Source organism: Haliotis rubra, unplaced genomic scaffold, assembly GCF_003918875.1.
Source record: "Haliotis rubra isolate DU_JTF1 unplaced genomic scaffold, ASM391887v1 Scf20, whole genome shotgun sequence".
Lineage (NCBI taxonomy): Eukaryota > Metazoa > Mollusca > Gastropoda > Lepetellida > Haliotidae > Haliotis > Haliotis rubra.
This window is the reverse complement of record NW_025766003.1, coordinates 1,351,176-1,374,283: the sequence shown is the minus strand read 5'-3', so window position 1 is coordinate 1,374,283 and position 23,108 is coordinate 1,351,176. Positions and strand designations below refer to the sequence as shown.

General features: G+C 39.2%; 1 protein-coding gene across 1 annotated transcript in view; it reads left to right on the top strand.

Annotated features, from left to right (window-relative positions):
* Positions 1-22,502, top strand: part of LOC124275532 — a 51,034-nt gene extending 28,532 nt beyond the window's left edge. The window contains exons 2-4 of the mRNA XM_046711110.1: positions 11,120-11,772; positions 20,508-20,550; positions 20,971-22,502. Of these exons, the coding sequence (XP_046567066.1) occupies positions 11,120-11,772; positions 20,508-20,550; positions 20,971-21,183 (909 nt within the window). The 3' untranslated portion in view covers positions 21,184-22,502. The remainder of the gene's footprint in view (positions 1-11,119; positions 11,773-20,507; positions 20,551-20,970) is intronic.
* The last annotated feature ends 606 nt before the right edge of the window (positions 22,503-23,108 follow it).

The window sequence follows — 23,108 nt, the reverse complement described above, 5'->3', positions numbered from 1 at the left end:
GATAACTAATATAGTTGCGGATAGAAGTAGAAAGAGCAAGATGTGAGAGAATGTCCCGGAAATAATGTGTGCAAATATGTATTAACGCAGCAATTACAAGTGGAAATTCCCTCCTAAATCATCTTATTGGTGTCGTAAAGAGATGTGTTGAGAGGTGGCCTGAGATTTAAGGAGGGATTCCCGTCTCCTCACTGGTCACAACCCGCTTTATACTCTGAAGCTAATGTTCAGATCCGTTACACAAACACTAACGATCAGCATAAAGTTCCTGCACCGCGTATCCAAGAATCCAATAACAACAACGGCTGTACGTGTGCAGCTTCACCACAATAACACGACTGTTACACTGAGCCAATGAAAGACGCTGCTGTCTAGCTTTGATAACACGGTCACCGAATTGCTATCTTCATTCTGACTTTACCAAGATTTAATTAATCCCACGGGGACTATCTCAACCAGACGAACACAGAACTCAGATACACTGGTACAGATGCAAACTTCAGACGTAAACATTTTTTGTCCGCCTTCACAAAAGATCCTGTTCGGCTTCTTTGATAGATCTCTTGAGTGGTGAAAAACATGAGCTTGTGGTCTTAATTAACAAACCATTTTCCTGGTATAGGAAGGTGAAAGAGGGAAGCAAGACACGTCTATTTCTTTTTTAATCCCCTAGAATCTTTTGCAACGGGACCACAGTTCTTGAAATGGCTTTTTGCTTTTAGCTGTCATAACATAAATGCTGAGGTATTTGACCGACAGATGTATATATCGACCCACTTTGTCGTTGGGTTGAAGCGTTATTCGTTGCCTAATGAAATAGATGGGTTTTCTCCTGTAAGTACGCTTTTATGTTGTATGTGGAAATAAATGTTTGTGTTGTGCTGCCAAATCAAAGATGTCAGAATCTTTCAATTCTGGATTCAAAGACATCAAACATGTCTTGTTCAAAGATCTTTTATTCATTCCTGTTATTGATGGAACTTGCTTTCCTGCTGGCGTCCCCATGGTGATCCTGTTCTTCCTAGACCAGAACATCCTCAATGACACGCGGATCTAGTCGGATAGTATCGCTACATTAATATCTCGTCGAATGTAGTAATGATAATGCATGACAACGTTGTAAACCGCAAAACAGCAGATCATGTCATATTGAGTTCCGAATGACATGTAGAAGTGGAAATTGGTTTTAATTGTTGTTATATTAGTCAGTTACCACGGGTATATTTTTCATTTTGTTCTTTAACCCCAATGGTTGACGTTTTGGATTTAAATCCAGGAGTGAAGATTGGATAATCTCAAACGATCGATCATCATCGAAATTATTCAGTTCCTGTCATTGATGAGTTTCTGTGTTAAGTTCCATAAAAATAGATCTCACGTGACAGTATTGTTTTTAAATAAAGATCATGTGTTGTGAAGCATATTCGGGGTTATTTTTAAGAAATTGTGCCAACGGAAAGAAGGTTGTAACATGTTAGCTAACTTTAAAAGCCCAACAAAACGTTGATATGGTATCGAGGCCGGGTGGGGGTAGGGGTAGGGTTTGGGGGTTAAGGGAAGCACGGCACTAGTTCCAACATGGTATCCCAGGTGTCTTACTGATATGTTGTTGGAAAAGGCGACAAGGTGTGTGGACATCTGTAACACAGTTGCAAGAATTTGGAAAGCTGACCACTCGACTGCCCTCTGGTCTGTATGTTCATATTATGTAGTTCATGACTCTTCATTATGAAAAGGTAAACCAATTCTGTTGTACCCCCGTCTTGATACTGGTGGTATATTACAAATTGTAACCTTAAAGCAGAATGTGCTTCGTTCTTTTCATCACTTGATGTAAGTAATTTCAAACACCCTAAGATCGGTGGTTGATTTAGTTTTCAAAATGTAACAGTCTTTAGGGTGAAATATGTTTTTGCATATTGTCCGAATGAAAAGTCAAAGAGTTTATTCCCGCCGTGAAATTGACCTACAGTTTCTTTTACTTGGTTCCACGTCATCTAAACAAAACACTAAAAAAGGAACATCGTCAAAGTAGACATGTGTTTCCAAGTAAATGTTTAGTTTAAGATATTACGTGTTTGTTTCCATCCATTTTTGAAGGTTTTTTTCTTTTTGTGTTTTTATAAATGTAATTTTGACGTCACCGTACCGATTTCCACCATCTTGAGAAAAGATGAACAATCAATCCATTGCTTAACACTATTCGTATGCCTAGGGAAGAAAAATGTTAAAACAAAAAAGTATTCTGCTCTGTTAATTATTCTGCAATATTAAAATCTGTTTCAAATATTTGTTGCAGTTATGTGTACGATGTAGGTATAATATTATCACACGACAGAGACTCCATTTCTCGTTTAACGTCTACACCAATAACGTATACCAGCGTCAAATTGGGAACAGTTGTAAATCTCGCTTTGAAGATATTCGCAGTTAAAGCCATCTTCACCGCATGCCAGGGAAAATTAGGTACCTGAGTCTCATCACATTAATGCTATGTTCATGGATGTTGAACTAATGAGGTTTTAACCGCCATGACGTACATTAGGTTGTTTACAACACGTGGGGTCTTCTAACGTTGATGATAATTTAACAGCAGAGGGTCCCGGAATTCTGGTCCAGTTATCTGAACTCATCGGGTACCTCGCGGTCGTAATATGCATTTAATGGTTCGAGTCGTCGTATTTACGCTCTTCTGATGCGGACGTCGGAGAAGATAATAGGATGGGGTTTCTTTATCTAGATGCACAAGAAGTGAATACTCTTGAAGGAGTGAATATATGTCGAAATGTGTCACATAGCATTTTCTTTCATATTATACAAGGTCTGTATTAAGTGTTGTTTTCATGACACGTTTTATGAATAACAGCTAGCTTTATTTTCCTTTACACTACGGTTCAGAGGTAATTCAGGCTCCTTCATCACTGTTTAGCGTTAATATATATCAAGACTAGGGTACAACAGAATGGGTTTACCCTTCCATAATGAAGAGTCATGAACCACATAATATGAACATACAGACGAGAGGGCAGTCGAATGGTCAAGTTTCCAAATTCTTGCAACCATGTTACAGATGTCCACACACCCTGTCCACACTTCCGACAAGCATATCATTCAGAGGCATGCAGCCGTGTCAGTAGGACAACACCTATAGAATGCATTTCCGTCCAACTACCAGATGCGTTTTTTAAGAACCTGAATTGACTTGTTGCCTATAATTGTTGACAAATATTTACCGAGTTAAAAATATTAGAAGGATTACATAACTGTCTAATATATTACTTTAACTATGAATATAACAGTTACCCTCTCTCTCTCTCTCTCTCTCTCTCTCTCTCTCTACATATATATATATATATATCTATCTTTGACAAAACCTCAGACCTCGTTTTATTCTGAAAACCTGGCTTAGTATACTACAGTTTGTTGAGAACTTAGCATAATAGAAACAATGGTTAAACCAAGAATTCTAAGATTTGGATGGTATTTACCTAGATTTCCTTCATGGATTAACGAGAATTACATATGTCACCGTACCACTGCATTAATACCTACCTTTCCTAGTCATATGTATTCCTTCATGTTAAAACAAATAAAGGTCAGCTGGCCACACATGTCTTTGAGCAACCAATGGGATAGCAGTAATAATATCATCATATTTATTACTGAACCATCTTTAGACACTGCCGTCAGCGCCTGGCAGAAATATCAGTGCGTCCAGCGAGAAAGGGGAAATGTAATAGCTCTGATCGTTATGTTTTTTTAATGACGACAGTTATATTTTTATACATAATTAATAATGATTAAATGATAGAACTGATCTCCTCTTACGTTATTAGTATCGATTCCAGCGAAATATGACTCCGTAACGTACAGCATGCTTTGTTCTAAATGATGATTTGACATTAATTATTTCTACATCAAAAGAGCTATGTTAGTTGCAAACAAACAAGACGACACTTTGGATGGGATTACCAATGATTCAAACTGGAAAATTAGTAAAAAACGACAAATCATCTTTTTGCACTTATGGTCATCTTTCACATCGTCTGTCAGATCGGCATGTTTGCCGACAGCATAATTGCTATCAGTAAACAAGTAGTTTACACCGAAGTCTAATGGAACTATGTACTGATTAATGCAGTTGTAGAAGATGGATTTGGATGGAGTCTATTTACAGCATCAGTATCAGACCCTTTGTGCTCGGACTAGAAACTTTTCATATGGCTTGTAATGGAGTCAAAACTCGATTAGTATGTCAAGAAATATTTAAATCATGTTTCTACCGACTGACCCTTCTTTTAAATCCTTGGCTAACATGACGCCATTATAGTGTGATGCAGAATTATATATAAGATTCGGCGGGTTTTTTCTGTTATAAAATCCCATTACCAGACATGTCTTGGTAATTGTACTCTGTGCTACCACAGAGCTGCGGTGCAAGAATGCTTATGTTTTCAGGTTATCTGTAATGGGTCATAAAGGAGAGGTTTGAGAGTGAAATACTTCCTACCGTTGTTTCGAGTATCGCAAACCGTATAATTAGTGACGCAATTCCACTGAACGGTCCCATTGATATCCGACATTGCACAACTGATTAATGGACACAGAATTCCAAACTCCCAGTGCATAGAAACAGTTTTTAGGATGAATGAGTACAAAATTCCTTCAGATCCTCAATAGTTGATCATTTGTCAAAAGAATATACTTGAATTGAGCAGAATGCTAATATGCATCTTTTGCTTGGATTCCCAGGACCCCTAATGCAGAGTGGGTGAAATCTGTAAAAAATCTCCACTTCGATTCATATTGTCTATACAGTGTGAACATATTAAAGGAGTGCAATGGAATGCCCAATGGTGTTGCCCAGTGGTAGGGTGTTGAATTGCACTTGTATAGAGTTACGTCCCTTAATTGTACCAGGATGCACTTAGCCTTGTTTCGAATATCGTACTCTCGAATTTCAAACAATTATGCGAGGTCAATGAACGATGTAATTGTCATAAAATCACTGTTGAGTCCAAACCAAACTCACTGAATACCCGATAAACAACCTTTTCACTAGTGAAAATAGTAATTGAATTGACACGCTGTCAATACAGTCACTGTAATATCGCAGATGTATCGTGGATGTATTATTGCTGTATTGTCTGTAACACAACGTCTTTACAACTGTATCATAACGTACAACAGTATCAAGTATTAGAGTTTTCATGACAATGTTCGAACATTCTCGACGTCGTTGACTGTCGCACTGGATTTAGATCGCACTAATGATCGATAGTGTAGAATACTCTGTCACGAAACGATGACACACTAAAAGTCTGTTCAAAGTTGAGAGTTGATCTAAGTATGAATGAACCCGCTACACATATGCCGGCCGGGACTTGGAAACTTGAAATCAATGAACTCTCAATGACCACTGAACATCTGAAAAATATAAAAAAAATGTGCCGAGACTCCAATCGAATTAGTTACATGGATCTCTTGAGAGCAAAAACAGCTTGTTCCAAGCCTATCATTGACCTTTTTGCAGTGTGTTTTCCAACAGAAGATGCATCTGTATAACTTCCCGAAGCAGACAAGATCCTAAATGACATCTCGGTGGACCGGTTTCATTTTCAGCCTCAGAGCCTCAGACACTGTCCATGACCAAAAGAAACTGTCTTAAATTGGCTAAATGGCTCCTGTTTGTGCCACATGGTTCAATCCGTTCCGTCAAATCAGTTTCTTTCATTGGTTTTCTCCTCTATGCCATCATCAGAATGTTCTTACGAAGGAGACGAGAGGCGCCATCTAATCGCTTGGAATGTTAAGACTGCCTGACTTGATACTGTCATGTTAGCCAACGAGCATCGAGAATCACGTACCGTGGATTCCAAGATCAAACTTGAGATGAGATCACTTGGCTATCTGTGGTGTTTTTCTACGTTATCGGTGTAAGTTTGATGGCTATTGATAGCAGATACCTTTGAGAGTTTGGGGTCTTTTACATCCATTATCAAATCTAAATGGATTTCATGCTTATATTACAATGTTGATTGCTTCGTTGGGTTATTTGCCGATTTGTCCGTCTATCTGTTTATTTATAGACCATCTGTTAATTTGTGCAAACACGCGAGTCTTGTTCTCGCAACACTAAATGTGCTTCGCTCTACTAAAACTTCATACTGTATCCAACTCTTATCACATATTTATGAATCAATATCAGATAGTTACCATCCCTTATGTTCGCGAACATGGTGAGCAACTGACAAACAGGTTGCAGGTGTTTTAAGAGCAGGTCATTTGGGTTCCTGACAAAGGCCCAAAGGGACATAATGGTACGAATCCAAAAAAGGACATTCATCGGACCACAGATATGTATCGGTGCAGTTACATTACGGTGATAAACGCTGTGCGATGTACTGTTCATTGCACTGTGTACCTAACTGTCTGTCAGCGTATCCCAATTATGTAGATCGATGCTCATGCTGTTGATCACTGGATCTGGTCTAGACACGATTATTTACAGACCGCCGCCATATAGTTGGAATATTGCTTAGTGATGCGTAAAACTAAACTCACTCACTTAACTGTCATTGTTCATTTTGTGAAACGTTTATTTTATTTAGTGTAGTAGTGACAGTATGACTGCCAGAGTAGACGTGCAACAGCTGTTTGTGTCTGTGTGCGAGGATGATATATGCAGGAGTGATTACTGTTGTACGCCCCAGCCAGGAAATATTCACGCCCTGGCACGGTAAACAATACTGTGGGTAACCAATTGTCTGGATACATTGTCACAACGGGTTCCATAATAAAACCATGCAATCTCCATTCGTTGGCTCTAACAACTCACTTGAGGTACTGGAGACCTATAATGTCTGGGAATCCAGAATATATACTACTCAAAAGAAATTAGAGAAAAGAATCGGGTCTTCTTTGACCTCTTTCCCGTACTGATACAAGGAACAATAACATCTGCAGGACATACAGCTTCACGTGGTTTGAAGAATCGGTTGCAAAGGTATTTAATATCCATCATATCTCAAGTATTTGATAATTATTATGATACCAAAACATTGTTCATTTGACCTTACTTGACTGGAATTATACATTCCTTCGTTCATTTAAAAAATGTTTGTCATTGCGACTCTTCGACTTGTATCAGTACGAAATTGTTTTTGCATCATGTGCATCTCTGTAAGAATGTGCTACTTTTCTATGTAAGAATGTGCTACTTTTCTATGTAAGAATGTGCTACGTTTCTATGTAAAAAGCTGTTAGTTTTCAGTATTAAATGCAAAATGTATCTTTCCTACCGGCACTTTCAATTGGTCCGGACTAGAACAGGCAGTCACACATACACACAGACGCACAGGTGTGCATACACGTCTCTACATAGTTACCATAATCCTGAACGAGAGTGAAACCCCATTTCACCCCACGTCAATTCTTCACAGACAGATCGTAACCTGCCTCAGCTCATATGATCCTTTTTGTCAGACAGGATGCGTGTCTGTCTATCTGCGTGTATATGTATTTTTAATCTGTCTAATGTCTGACATCCAGTAGTTCTACCTGCCATTTCGTGATCCATTTACTTGTTCATTTACCCGGACCTATAGACCAACGTAAAAACGCTGAACTACCATTACCTAACTGACGTTAGCCGAGTGGGTGTTTGTCAGAAACGCTTACAGTAATAGCAGGAAAGAGGGGTTAAAAACGTTGATGAAATAACGAAGTAGGAAGGCTTGTAATTAAACCACAAGAAACCTTTGAAAAGAACGTTGTTTTGTTAATAATGGCAACATGACCCGAGGGCTATCGCCAAAAAATAACTACATGCATTAACAGTTAATCAATCAGAAATGAAAGTGGTAAATTCGGATTTACTCTTGAAAATTATTTCACTTCAATTAACTTTTTCATGCACTGCGTTACGAAAGGTCTCTCAGACATAAACGAACGTTCCTTGTTTTATGCATGTAATAGCCAAGGAATGTAATTTATATGCAGAAATTTAAAAGTAAAGGAAGACGCTCATTTTGTTTTTATTATAACCGACTTTGCTATTCCATTCCGGCCTAATTCATATAATCTGGATATAATGCTTCATATAATGATTCAATCAATTTCTAATTTTCTTTTTCTGCTACTCAGCATGTACGTCTCAGGTTGCAACCGTGTCATAAATATTACTCAGTGTTTGATGTTCGAGACGCTGGCTTACCAACAGGATTAAACTGACTCTTTCTCTATATGAAGATTGCTGATGTAACCAAACTTGACGCATTCTAGCAGAAATGTTGCGAAATGTATAAACACAAAAGAACACCTATATTACATGCATTATGTTTGCGTTGTAAACAGATTATCCGTCACGAGAAACTCTATTCTGTAATCCATGACAGAAGATCCATCACTGAAAACATGAAAGAAGTGTTTTTTTCTTCTTTTTCCTTCGTGTTCTTCGTATTGCTATTATCAGTTTTCTTTGTTTGGACAAAAAAGCATCTGGCAATATCAAATACTAGAACTCGTGAATTCATGTTGCATCACTTTGATGACAGGTTTCTTTTCAAGCAATGCGAATGCATATGCATATACAGAACGTCACAATAGTGCATTGTGACCTTATGTAAGTCGCGTATCTCATGGTAGGAGAGAAACAACGTCTTTCAAATGTTTGTTTTAACGAAAGGAGCCGCGTACTATTGAACATAAGAAATGGCAGACCCAGCATCCGCGCAATACGGAAATCGGAGTTTGCTTTAGCTCGCCGTATAGCACGGATGTATAGCAACTGGAAGATTAAATGGACATGTAAGTCAGGTGCAGGCTCGGTCATACTAACGCCATCGTCAACAGTATCACAAGCTATATCGCTGTGTCTTCTCAATAATCTAATCTGGTAAAAGAATGAGCAACGACCCTACCTTTCTCATATGAGTTCCTTGGCGGGACAATTGGGACAGTAATCACGATAGTGTTAAATATTTGATACATGCATATACGGACAGTTGATAGAGCAGTGTTACATGTGAATACGGACAGTTGATAGAGCGATGTTACATGTGCACACGGACAGTTGATAGAGCGGTGTTACATGTGAATACGGACAGGTGATAGAGCAGTGTTACGTGTGCATACAGACAGTTAATAGAGCAGTGTTACGTGTGAATACGGACAGTTGACAGAACAATTTTACATGCATATACGGACAATTGATAGAGCGGTGTTACATGTGAATACGGACAATTGACAGAGCAGTGTTACATGTGTATACGGACAGTTGATAGAGCAGTGGTACGTGTGAATACGGACAGGTGATAGAGCAATGTTACATGTGAATACGGACAGTTGATAGAGCAGTGTTACGTGTGCATACGGACAGTTGATAGAACAGTGTTACATTTGAATACGGACAGTTGATAGAGCAGTGTTACATGTGAATACGGACAGTTGATAGAGTGTTACATGTGAATACGGACAGGTGATAGAGCAGTGTTACATGTGAATACGGACAGGTGATAGAGCGGTGTTACATGTGAATACGGACAATTGATAGAGCAGTGTTACATGTGTATACGGACAATTGATAGAACAGTGTTACATGTGAATGCGGACAATTGATAGAACAGTGTTACATTTGAATACGAACAATTGATAGAACAGTGTTACATGTGAATACGGACAGTTGATAGAGCAGTGTTACAAGTGAATACGGACAGGTGATAGAGCAGTGTTACAAGTGAATACGGACAGTTGATAGGTCTAAAACATCATTGATTCACGCGTTCATTTTTCAGGTTGTTTTTTCGAAGAACGCCCAATTTTATTCCCGGAGAGCTTTTTCCATACTTGTCGCCTTTTATCTGTGTAATCCATAGTCGTAACAAAGTAGATAGCCTTTGTGTTTGTTTGATGGGATTAAATGTCTTTTCACTTGTCTAAAGTCCATTAACAGAAGACTGTTTATCGCTAGTGAAACGAACAGTGTCCATACGCCTTGGGTACTCAAAGTAGGATCGTAAACTACATACTAAGCATTTCATTGCCCGACGTAAATGCAACTTAACAGGATGTCTTTCAAGAAGGTGGTTTTGGTATGAGGATGAGAGGGTCAGTTGGGTTTAATGCCGCTCTGACCAGTACTCCTGTGTGTCTGTTGAATGTGGGAGGAAGGCTCGATGTTGTAGTGTTAAACTCAGAAACGTTATCAGGACAAACCGGGATTCGAACCGTCAATCATAGGTTTCTGGTATACTCGAAGGACTCCTCTGCCCTCTATAATATCCAGAGCGGGTGAGTAGATAAATGATTTTCTCGACACCCAAAAGGACCGGGTTCGATTCCCTACGTCATTGCAAAGTGTGAACTCCTGTGGTGTTCCACGAGTGTGATATTGCTGGAATATTTCTAAAAGCGGCGTAAAACTAGATTCACTTACTCATTCCAGAATATCAAATCAAACCATTGAAACGAATCCCATTAACCTCGGCTTGTTTGGCAAGGTTAAGAGTTTTGTGTTCATGAACAGAATCTTGAAGACGGGTTTGGAATGATTGTGCCTTCGATGATGACTAATTGTTCCAGTTTTACATTTTCGTAATTCTTATTCATGTTAACGACACAATGATTATACGAGAAATATGCATTCCTATATTGTTTCGATAATTAGTTGGTGGATACTGTTACTTACCTTTTTGATAATATAACTGCATGTAGGTATTATAGAGGATTCCAAAGTCTTTGGCTCTTGCTGTTTAGCACTTAAACAAAACCCGTTTGCCTGGACATGACGTTGATATACCAAGGATCATAATCGGGGTAAAATTGGGATTCGAACCAACGTGCGAGAGTATTACTGCGGTGCTTCGAATCAACAAGTCATTAGTTAACATCTCCTTTGCATACTAATGGTTGATGATGTGAACAATAAATCATTAGGGCACGATATCCCAGTTAGATCGAGTTGAAATGGGCGACACAGGATAAACACTTGGTAAGTTACGCTGAAAATAGATACATGAATTGGTAACATATTTATTGTTTTATCGGGCAGGTAGTTAAATACATGAATAAAATACCGCTGATCTAATGTACATTGATAACAACAGTCCTTTACTTTCAGTTTTCTGACGAAGACGTCGATACGCGTGACGACGTCAACTCAACGTCAAATGACGACAGAAGAAAATCCAACATGGCGGAATTCCTTTTCACCGCACCTTGCCCCCCTATCTGGAACTTTACTTTGGCGTGCAACTATTTCTCCAGAAAGACAATTAGTTGTGAGGAGAGTACATCTATTCTAAAACGATGCCTTCAGCATTATGATTCTTACATTCCATGTAACACAACGCTTGACGTCATAGAACGGTGTATGGAAGAAAACGCCACAGAGTGTGAAAGTTTGTTTGATTTATACAACAATTACTGCTTAAATACGTGTAGAACTTACTGTGGTGAGACCAAGGAAAAATACTTCCAAGGAAATGATACAGATTCAGGGCTGATATTGACAGGTGTAAAAGTACCAAAGGACGGTAACTCTAATGGTTCAAACAACAAGGGGAAGAACTCCACCCATACTGTTGTAAACTATAATGGAATACTTTTTAATATTTCTGACGCTAATAATACCCATATTAAAATCATCAGTGTGAGAGGCGTACGGGTACCTGACCACTGGACGTGTGGAGTTTTGTGCATCATCCTCTTGATTGCAGGGGCTTTTGTTTTAATCGGAATACTTGGACTCATAGCTTTCTGCACAGTGAAAAGGTAAAGTAACATTTTAAGTTCATTTCCTTATGGTCAACTCTCATTGTCAATAGCCATTACCAACTGAGGCCTTAATGGGATTCAATCGATGCTTCTGACCTTTGTGGCCAGGTTCATTCCGCTGATGAAACAGGACACTGTCCAAGCGTGCTCATCAGCTGCGCTTCCATCGGGTCATTAAGTTTGATTAGAATTGTGCCCTTTCTTCTAATCGACAGGGCATTAATGACTTGGGCACCGACACAGCATACTTTGTTACATTAATACTGGTACAGGACGGAGTTTGGTAAAGGTCAAATGATAATTAAGAAAGTAGAGATAACTTTTCGAAATCTTTATTAAACTTACCACATATGCATTCAGTGGATGGGAACTATAATTAGTTCATTGTGGTCATTGCATGTACTGGACGTATGACAACATCAATTGTAGAGTTACGAAACCAGATGTGTAGAAAAGGCTGATTTTAGTGTTTTTAGATGATTCTGATTCCACATTCGATTTTGCGAATACTTTTGTTTTCAGAAAGTGATAAATGTACCTGAATGCTGACTGAAATAGAATATACCTCAATCCGCCATTGTTTAAACGGATATCAAGGCTAACGGCACCATATATCTGAGCAAACGGGATAGGTTATGAGGGTACCAGTCGATTACAGGAAGCAGTTTCGTCGTATTTGAAAGGATGAATTCAGCAAGAAGTCGATTTTGAAGTTGGGACAATAAGTTAACTTATAGATCTGCTGAACCCTTTAACGTCATACGAGAATACGTTAACAGATGTCACCTGTTGTTACCTTGCCCGGTGCTCAGTGTTAGGGGGATAAAACAAGGAGTGGTTTGGTTGGCGCCATTATACTGCGTCTTAGTGTGATTCATGTTGAACTGCGTAATATCATCTCAGGAGGCCAGCGATATAGATCCGGCAAAAGCAAAATTGACATTAAATTACATTTTGCAATTGTATTAAGGAGACATATCAGGTGCTTTTCAGTCCATTCTGATATACTAACATTGAGAAACATATGTCATTGAGATATATTTATGTCGTCAGGAAATGGCCGCACATCCTTTTCGCATCGTTAATATCTGACTATTTTAATGTTACATATGGTGCTTGAGATAGCTTATACGTTTTTAGTCAGGTTTTTACAACGCAGTATTTTGGCAGTCAGGAGTAATCAACCACAGAGAATATTTTGGGAACAGTCGGCCTGTATAGTAAGGACATTTTGTAAAACTTGAGGTCAAATTATTTTTTGAGCATTTTATGGAACAATTTGTAGACATCCTCGGTGTCTCCATATATATCGAAGAGGCAGACCGTAATACGTGTACGTTAGAATACCCGATAACCTATAAAACTGTCGAACTGATAAATGTTCAGCACATCATTCATCCCCTCAGGATCTGCGTGTGCTAATTTTCATCATCCAAATATGTCACGACACACATAATTTCCTCCAACTTCAAGACAGAGAGCGACAGGACATGTTGTTTCAAAAGAAAGTTTCCAAGTGTCTGTCAAAGTGACTCTCCCTCGTGTTATTTTTCATCAAAATACACACATGCCCATTTTCGTCCCAGACATAGTGATGTATAAAAGACACTCGAGCGTCACTAAAATCCCCAAGAGGGCTTTGGGAGACACATAATTAGTGCTTGAAAGAGCGTAGTCTAACTAATCTAAAACTTTTGACAGAACCCAATTCAAAACTTTTTAAAACGTTTTTCCAGACTGATCTAGAGGTCGAACCAACTACATAAAGATAAGGACTCAATTTATCTTCCGTAGAGGAACCGGTCTCCATTTACCAGCGTTCAAAGTGCTACGAAGCTAATCGTTGATATAGGTTCCTTAATTATTAATAAATCATGATTGAACATCCTGTGCAATTTTACCTGAGGTGATGGGTCTGCTGTAGCTTACTTGGCTCTCTGTCTGGGGTTGGACACCAATGATAATTGACAAGAAATGAACTAATTGTCTGTCGCTGTCAACCTGAGCACATCCTGAGAAGACGAAAAGAAACATTAAACTTTCATGCGGGGCTGTGATTCTTAATGAAGGTGTGTTTGAAGGTCCGTTTAGCAAAGGATCCATTTCTGACAAACAGGAGATGACGTAGGCTTGATATGATTTGCTTGGTTTACAGATCCGTCTGTCCTAATTATCAACGGTTATGAGAAACTAATGAAATGAGGATGAAATAGTTTTCATTATAGTGCCGACGGCAAACACTGACAATGAGAGAGGCCGTCCGATTTTAGACTGATAATATTCCAAAACTTAAAAAAGAAATTACCACCTACAGATTCAAATTCAAATTTAAAATAACTTCAAAAATCCCGTAAAAGCAGTGTGGTGTTGACCAGTAATGATGTGTATCAAACTAAGCGTATCAAAAGTGGAAACTGTGTACAGTCAATTAATTTTCGCTGTTACGGTAAACAACTCGACAGTACACGTCGCATCCGTTCTGATAAATGGTGAAAGAACCATAAAACCATAACTTCCGTCACTCAAAATGACTTTCATTCTGTAAAAGGGTTTTCGGTTTTCCTTCTACTTGAAGCTGACAAGTCATGATATAACCGATACATTCTTCAAAGCGGTTTTAAGCCCATCTCACCACACGCGGCCACTCACAAAGAAGATCTCTCCACAAGGAAAATGTAAAAGCATTAACTGAAGCTGAAGCTATCGGTATCTGCCATTCACGCCACAATCATTGAGTAATACATCACGGTTTAAAATAGATTATCTGCTTTCGGAACCATTCTATTCAAATGGATGCGAATGACCTACCTGTCTAAGCATATATCTGTCTTACTCACTATAAACGGTGTTTTTATTGACTTGTAGCTACAAAAGAACCTACCTACTTTCTCCTGGTGTGGACGGATTCTCGATCATGAACAAACTACGCTCACAACCCTACATGAATCGTAATCCCTAAAAACTGCAATTTGATTTCCTTCCTAAAACGCTTCAAATATTTGTATTTATAATTCGATATAGCAGCCTTCAATGTATTTATCGGGTCGGAATCGTCAAGAGGGTACACATTTTGTTGTCATTGCTGGGCGTATCGGAGAATATGCTGAAGAATCTTCGATAAGTAATTATATTACTGCACTATTTAAAATGCAAGGACTCGTATTTGAAAGCATGTGTCTAAGGAAGTGAATCATATTGGATCTGTCGATCACGACGCATGAACTAGACTGAAGCATATTAGTGCAATTCAGATTTGACATAGCAATCTGTTAAAAAACTCAGTTGGGCAATCCTTAGGTCTTTGAAGCGCGAAGGCAGTATTTAAATCGTCTATAGGAAGCAGTACAGACATAGAATGAGCGCAGCTAAGAAACAACCTAGTGTTTAGAGCTATACTCATCCGCTTTCAATGGACTGAAACACGAGGGAAACGACATTAGTTTGCTGTAGCAAAATGAAAAGAAAATATATATAGAGGAGGATAAGATGCCTTACATCAACCAGCAATAACTGAAAATAGCCTACATCAGAGTTTGTGTAAATAATTCATCAGCTATTGACAGCGTAACTGTTTCTCCCATTGTACCACGGCTAGAACTCCTCCAATCCATCAATACATGGCCGTCAGTTAGCGTCCACATAAAGAGCAGATTTGAATGGTTCTTCTGCAAAGTCTACATCGCAACCGCAGCCTATATTTGATCTAATTACTATTCTGAAATAACGCGTGTGTAATATGATGAAGAAGGATCATGAAACATTCAAGGGTTATCAGTCTAATCACGCGTCAGGCCCTGCAGGTCGGTGAACACCACACTCTCTGAGTTCTGACCAGAAAGCCAGACAACATAAGAGGCCGGTCGTGCATGCTCTGTTGTACGACTGCCATGTCGGACCCCGTGGCCCGTCACTGTCAACAGCTTCAGGTATAGCTTACAGCCTAGGTTAATATCTGTGTGATGTCGACCTGATATCCTGTGAAGGGACGGCCCGAAAAACTCATTTATGACTGTGTGATGTTAAGGAATGGAGAACATCAGAGGCTTCTTTGTCTTAGATCAGAAACAAGACTTGCCAGACGTGCTGCGACAGAAATAGGGTTGCAGTTTTTCTGTTGGTCTTTTGTCAGTGGTCGAGAGGTGTGATAGACACAACTGTATAATGTTTTTATGAGGCCATTGTCACACCGAGATCAATATAACAATTCAATTATTAATAATTGGGGTCAAACGAACCTGGAGTTGACAGTACATCTGGACAAGCCACGTGGGACCCGAAATATTTCAACAACACGCAATCAATCAAATCACCAGGCTTGACCACCAGTTCCTTTCCATCGTCTCTCACGACAAGCAAGAGCGTCTCGAGGCCCATCTCAAACCTTTGTACTTACGCGTGGCTACTTAAGGTTGCTCCCGACTGAGTCGAGTGAACGTTTTCTGACACACTTTTCAAGCCACTTAGGTTCACGATACAAGTTACAGTATGCCAGCATAGACTGTGTCACAGTCCCTGAGCCACATTATTTTCCCTAATGCCTAGCCTTCACAGCAATGCTAAAGCCCTAAATGAATCAAGTCTAGATTTCCCCAGGAATCTCCCAACTCACTGGGGCCCCTTTCAATTTAAATGTGTTTATTTGTTACTATCAAAATGGTTTATATTCAGAGACTAAGCGTTAGTCTCTATGCCAGCAGTGCATTGGTGGCCGTCAGTCAAGTTACGTCTCCTACTCAAATCATAAGTGAGTGACTGATTTTAGCTTTAGGCCGCTTTTAGCAATATTCCAGCAATATCACGACGGAGGACACCAGAAATTGGCTTCACACACTGTTTCCATGTGGGGAATCGAACATGGGTCTTCGACGTGACCAGCGAATGCTTTAACCACTCGGCTACCCCACCGCCCCTGAACCAGCAATATGGTTTTGATTTTTTAAATTATATTTCATCATGTAGATGAAACACTGGCATTTTGCTTTTAAAAACCGATACAAGTAAATCCAGAAACAGCGAACAATCAATTTTACGATGACACCACCAGATGCAGTTGCTGGGAATACGAGCTTCAATGTCGCAAACGAGTTTAAAGACTGGGCTATATATAGTTAGATCGTATAGTTCTACTTTTTCATTATGTCGTAACATACGCAGCTCACATCAACCTCTCAAGTGACAAGAGTCTCTTTGAATAAAACACGACACTGACATTATCGACACTTCTCATTTCTTGCACCGATACTTGGATATTACTATTATTATATAATTGTTTTTTCTTGAACTTCACCTTTTGCGTTATCAGACAATACCAAACATCGAAATCTACAACATCGAATATGAGACAAAATGATAATAACAACAACAATAGAATAATAATAATAACTAGCTTTTTAATAATTTCAGACGAAAAGACAATAATACATTCTCTGTAATAGGTTATATACAGCCTCCAACATATCCATGCCGACAATGTTGATGTTGAAACCAATGAAATCCTATATATCATTGCATGCTCTGTCTTTTTTGACATTGATGTGATTGACAAGAATCAGTGGATCTCACGTACGAAATGAAACACTTGCATCCCAAGTACCTGGTTGTTCGACGATCAAGTTTTCTTGGTACCTTAGGCGTGGTACCTCTAAAGCTGTTGATTGACACTGGGAGAGCACCCAGTTTGCTGGAAAGTACCCATAGTTTTGGTGAGTGAGTGAGCGAGTTCAGTTTTACGCCACACTCAGCAATGGTCCAGAATATGGCGGCGGTCTGTAAATAATCGAGTCTGGACCAGACAATCCAGTGATCAACACCATGAGCATCGATCTAAGCAATTGGGATACGATGACATGTGTCAACCAAGTCAGCGACTCTAACCACCGATCCCTTTGTCGCCTCTTACGACAAGCCCGAGTTACTGAAGATCAATTCTAACCCTACTCTTCACGGATCATAGTTTCGGGGCTGGAAGATAGGCCAGTAGTACAGGTTGCCGCAACCTACCGTATCGATCATCCCTTAGCTATCCCGATCCATTTGCTGTGTTTGATGCTGATATAGTCATCTTATATATGACCTTTGATATTTCAACACTGGCTTGAGGGGTTTCAACCGGGTTGTGAACATTTACAACGTCTATCACTTACAGTATTCTCAAAAAAGATCCGCTACAGGCTTTGATGTAATAGTGACACGGTCCAATCAGCTTTAAACCTCCATTACGCTCTTTTTCGATGAAACATTCGAAACGCCTGAATATGAAATAGAGCATTGTGACTGAACAAAATCTGACGACTGTAACAATAATTCATTTTTCAAAATAGTGTCAAGGCACAATGCATCTGATAAAGTTAAACATACCCGTACAGGCGTACCTACAAAGAAAGTGTGTTGCCACCATGTGCTTCATTACTTCATATGGAAATGTGAGACTCGAAGAGTTTGTCGCCATATTGACAGGTGAGCCCTTGGCAACATGGTGTCTATGTTCTGACACTGTATATCACGTGCAAAGTCAGGGGTTTGATTTGCAGAGATCTGCAAAATGCACGTTGCCATGACGACGGGGTGTATTTGTTTCCCATCTGTAGTCTTCAGTAGCATTGTGCATGGACATGTAAACGCCATTGAACGACACAGTTCAAGTAATGTTTACATAAGTTAAGTAACTTCGGTAAAACCCTTTCAAAGCCAGTGTGTTCAATCATTCGAAACTGAATGTACAGTAATGACAACGATGGCAGGTGAAATTAGGACACGCGGGAAACGTGTTGATTATTGACACATTAAACAATGGGACATATATATATATATATATATATATATATATCACAGGGTTAGACTTGATCTATAAAAATCTATGCTTGTGGCAGGGTGTGTCTGAACCGCACAGGTTGTCAAGCTCCGTGAGTCAGTTGATAATGTGTCAATGTACCCTGATAATGTGTCAATGTACCCTGATAATGTGTCAATTTACCCTGATAATGTGTCAATGTATCCTGATAATGTGTCAATGTACCCTGATAATGTGTCAATTTACCCTGATAATGTGTCAATGTATCCTGATAATGTGTCAATGTACCCTGATAATGTGTCAATGTACCCGAAGGACGTAGATGTGGCTCATACATGAAATATCAATCACTGGATTGTCTTGTCCAGACTCGGTTATTTACAGACCGCCATCGTACTAATCTAATAAAGCTGAACGCTAAACTTCTCGCACTTAACAGCAAACAATAGAACAGAACATTTCGATACTTTCAGGCCACTATCCATGGCATATGAAGTTTAATGTACAATATTATTCAAAATAAATGCATGGCGTTCGGATAATTGGCTATATTTATGTCCATACTAATTACATAATAATGTTTAAATTTCATCAAAGTTCTCTCCCGCATCGTAAGAGGCGTCTAACGGGAAAGGGTGGTCAGGCTTGCTGACTTGGTTGACACAGGTCCTCGGTCCCAGGCTTGCCGACTGCTGTTTGACACAGGTCCTCGTATCCCAACTGCGTAGATCTATGGTCATGCTGTTGATCACGTAGGAATGTCCAAGCTGTTTAATATCAGATAGCTTATGATACTATATCTCTATTTGTGAACATCTTGGGACACATTAGGTGAACTCATCAAACTAAATGTTTTCGAGGGTTCTTGTGCAAATATATCAGCTGCCAGCTGTCTTAATGAATCATACTGCCTATTTCGTCTTCACCCATGATCTCACCCGTAAAGGCCCGGGTTAGAATATTGATCTTCAGTAACCCATGCTTGTCGTAAGAGGCGAATAACGGGATCGGGTGGTCAGGCTCGCTGACTTGGTTGACACATGTCATCGGTTCCTAATTGCGCAGATCGATGCTCATGCTGTTGATCACTGGATTGTCTGGTCCAAACTCGAGTATTTACAGACCTCCGCCATATAGCTGGAATATTGCTGAGTGCGGCGTAAAACTAAACTCACTCACTCACTCACCCTCGATCTGTATTTTTACAAATGCGAACGAACACAGAACATCACTGTACGTTCATACTCGCTTTTGAGTATGGATTCCACATCTCACAGAGACGACAAGGTGTATAAATTACCCACAACAAAATAGAAGCGCTACCCTATTTTCTACTTTGGGAACTTTTGGAGATACAAAATTGTTGGTTCTAGTCATTCGTTCACTTGTACAAATAATTCAGAAGTCTCGACGACGATTGACCTCTAATGGAGGGGTCCTCATCTTTGCAATTGTATATCTAATAATCTAATTATCTATCTATCCAATAATATTATAACCCAATGATATCAAATGATCTGTGTCCATCGGGGAGGCCAGAGACATGGCATTATACATGCATTGGTTTACAACGATCAACATGTGAAGAGTGAGCTAGCGCTGCATATGTAACTAAAAGTTAAAACAAATTGGGATATATTCAGCCCTACCTAATACACCAGAGATTTCTTCGCCACCATCGGGATGGTTGTCTCCCCAAACCCGTACAGCCCAGTATTCCTACAATTAGTTCAACCACAACATATTTCATAATGCTTTAGTTACTTTAGCCTGTTTTAAAGTATGTTTAAACAAAGATTTTCATTTGGATAAAACATCATAAATATTCGTTTCGTTATTCCCGATTCCCATTTTGGAGAAACGAGATGGCCGCAAGTATTTAAACAAACCACAATGCAATAAACGCTCGAGGAACTTAAATGTGCCACCTTTTATCTTCCAGATACCGCCAAGAAGAAAACTCATACAGAATCCACAGCCAAGATGTAAGGTTTTCGTCTTAATGAATTTCAACCAATTCAAACTACTCACCCCAGAGACAATGTACCGACACATTTAAAAGTCAATACCATCCCAAGTAAGACAAGTGTCCTGGCGGGAATATGAACTAGTCTTGCGTAAGATGGATGAATAGAAACCATCAATGTTAATTACAAGAGTAAAGATTTTTCACTAGAATATTCAACAATCACTTTAAAAGCTAAAGGTTTGCCAGGTCGCTGAGCGCGCTTTTCTTAGAAACATTAACAAGATGCACTTGATCGCGGAAATACATTTTAGCAGGAGGAAACAGGATTTGGAAACGGGAAATGGCAATATTAGAATTGGCGTAGTTTTTACATTATTCATTCTCGAGTTCAGATTGTGCGAATCGGTGCATTCAAATCTCATATTTTTTATTTCAGAAATGTGTCGGGCCAGACGAATGTGGCACAATGTCAGACAGCGCGTTGTTGCCCACAATGGGCTTGAAAGCGAAGCAACATCACTTTCATGGAAGATACAGACACCAAGCTGTGCGAGACACGTCTTTCACACAAGTACATTTTCCAAATGGATCTTCCAGACTGTTAGGAGAAATATTACCTGTAGAAGAGATGGAGAATACGCAGCTTTGAGGATGGGGGTTCCTTGGGTGTCTGGATGCTGTGGCTGATGAAGAGTGTATCATTGAGCATATGTGCTTGACGGGGATGTTGGGGCATATCATCACATTCATGTTTATCTATATCGATTGAGATTGTAGAAGAAAGTGATATCTAGTTTGCAATTCATATTACGCCATATCAACGCCTTAACGCATAATCACAGCGTGGATATTGCCTTAAGTCACAATTACGGTATCGTCGCAAATGGTAGTGTAACCGTAGCCCTGAAATACCAAAAAACGTGTTGCTTTAATTAGAATATGTTTACAGAAAATCAGTATTCCATAGAACCATGAAGAAAAACCCCGGTAAATTAACTCAGCAGAAGTCACTAGAATCACGTTCGTTCTACCTCCATTTCCTAATTCTGTGTACAAGACGGGCTCCTCTTTTAACAAGAAATGCGCACAAGAACAGTGACGTTTGAGTAAGTGCGACGTTGCGAGATGTTCCAACCAATTTATGTCCCAGTGTATCACAGACCCACAGAATGATTGGGTGGTCTGCGTGGAAGGAAGTGTAAAGGAAGTGTGTGTTTACACAACGAAGCATTTATAATCTTTTATGGAACCGGACGTTCCATTGTTTGGTATTGTACAGTGCTAATGCGTCATTATCCGTAACTTAACATATCATCGTATCAGTCTAATATTATGTGGCGCAAGTAGGTGTGGTATTACTTGCTTGTAGGACTATCCGTCCGGAGTGACCCAAATGTGGTAGAAAGTAAATAATTTGAAGAGCAATCTTTTTCCCGCTGGCACCAGTGATACAAGTTTCGAAGTAGACTTAAAAGAAATTTTACTGTTGAAGATATCCTTATATACAAGAAAAATGTTTACTTTTTAATATTTTTGTTGAAGCAGTACTATAGTTGACATATATGAGATCAGTGAAAAGCATATTTTTTGCATTCTTTTTCGTGATCGACAAAAAACCCCGAAGGTTTCCAAAACAAATCCATCAACTAAACAAAGAATGAAAAAAGCTGATAACTGCAAACATAAATATGATCCGACATTGGAAGAAACCTGATTTTATGAAAAACATTGTACGCCCTTACACAATGAAACACCCACACTCACCCACACAAACACGATAGTGGCACATAATGCGTCGTATTGTATCGAAAACATTGCATTAATACGATGACGACGACGACGACGACCGGCATTGCTACTGCCAGTACTTCCATACCTCTCATAACACATATTTGACTTGACAATATCCATGAAGTGAATAATTTCTGTTGAACTATTACGCGCATAGCTTTAAATGTGTGTTGATATAGTGAGGGGACTTTAATGGATAAGTACAATTGGTATTAATTCATTAATTTAAGTAGAACCTCACGTTTCTGTACATATACTAAAATACACCGTACATATATTCTCGGTACACACACTCTGTAAGTCTGTGTGTGTGTGTGTGTGTGTGTATGTATGTATGTATGTATGTATGTATGTATGTATGTATGTATGTATGTATGTATGTATGTATGTATGTATGTATGTATGTATGTATGTATGTATGTATGTATGTATGTATGTACATGTATGTGTGTATGGAGAGAGAGAGAGAGAGAGAGAGAGAGAAAGAGAGAGAGAGAGAGAGAGAGAGAGAGAGAGAGAGAGAGAGAGAGAGAGAGAGACAGAGATAAAGAGAGAGAGAGCGCGCTTACAGTTCTCCTGTGTAGACACATGTGCATCTGCAAAGATAATCAAACTGCAATGATGTCTGAGCAAATACACTGGCATCACTCAACGCAATCTCACTGTAAAATACACACTGATGTGTTTTTACAAGAAAAACATCACATGCACCAAAACAACGAAAAAAAGTCCTCCAGGAAATACAACCTACCATCCACGGTTCTCACAACAGATTCACCTGAG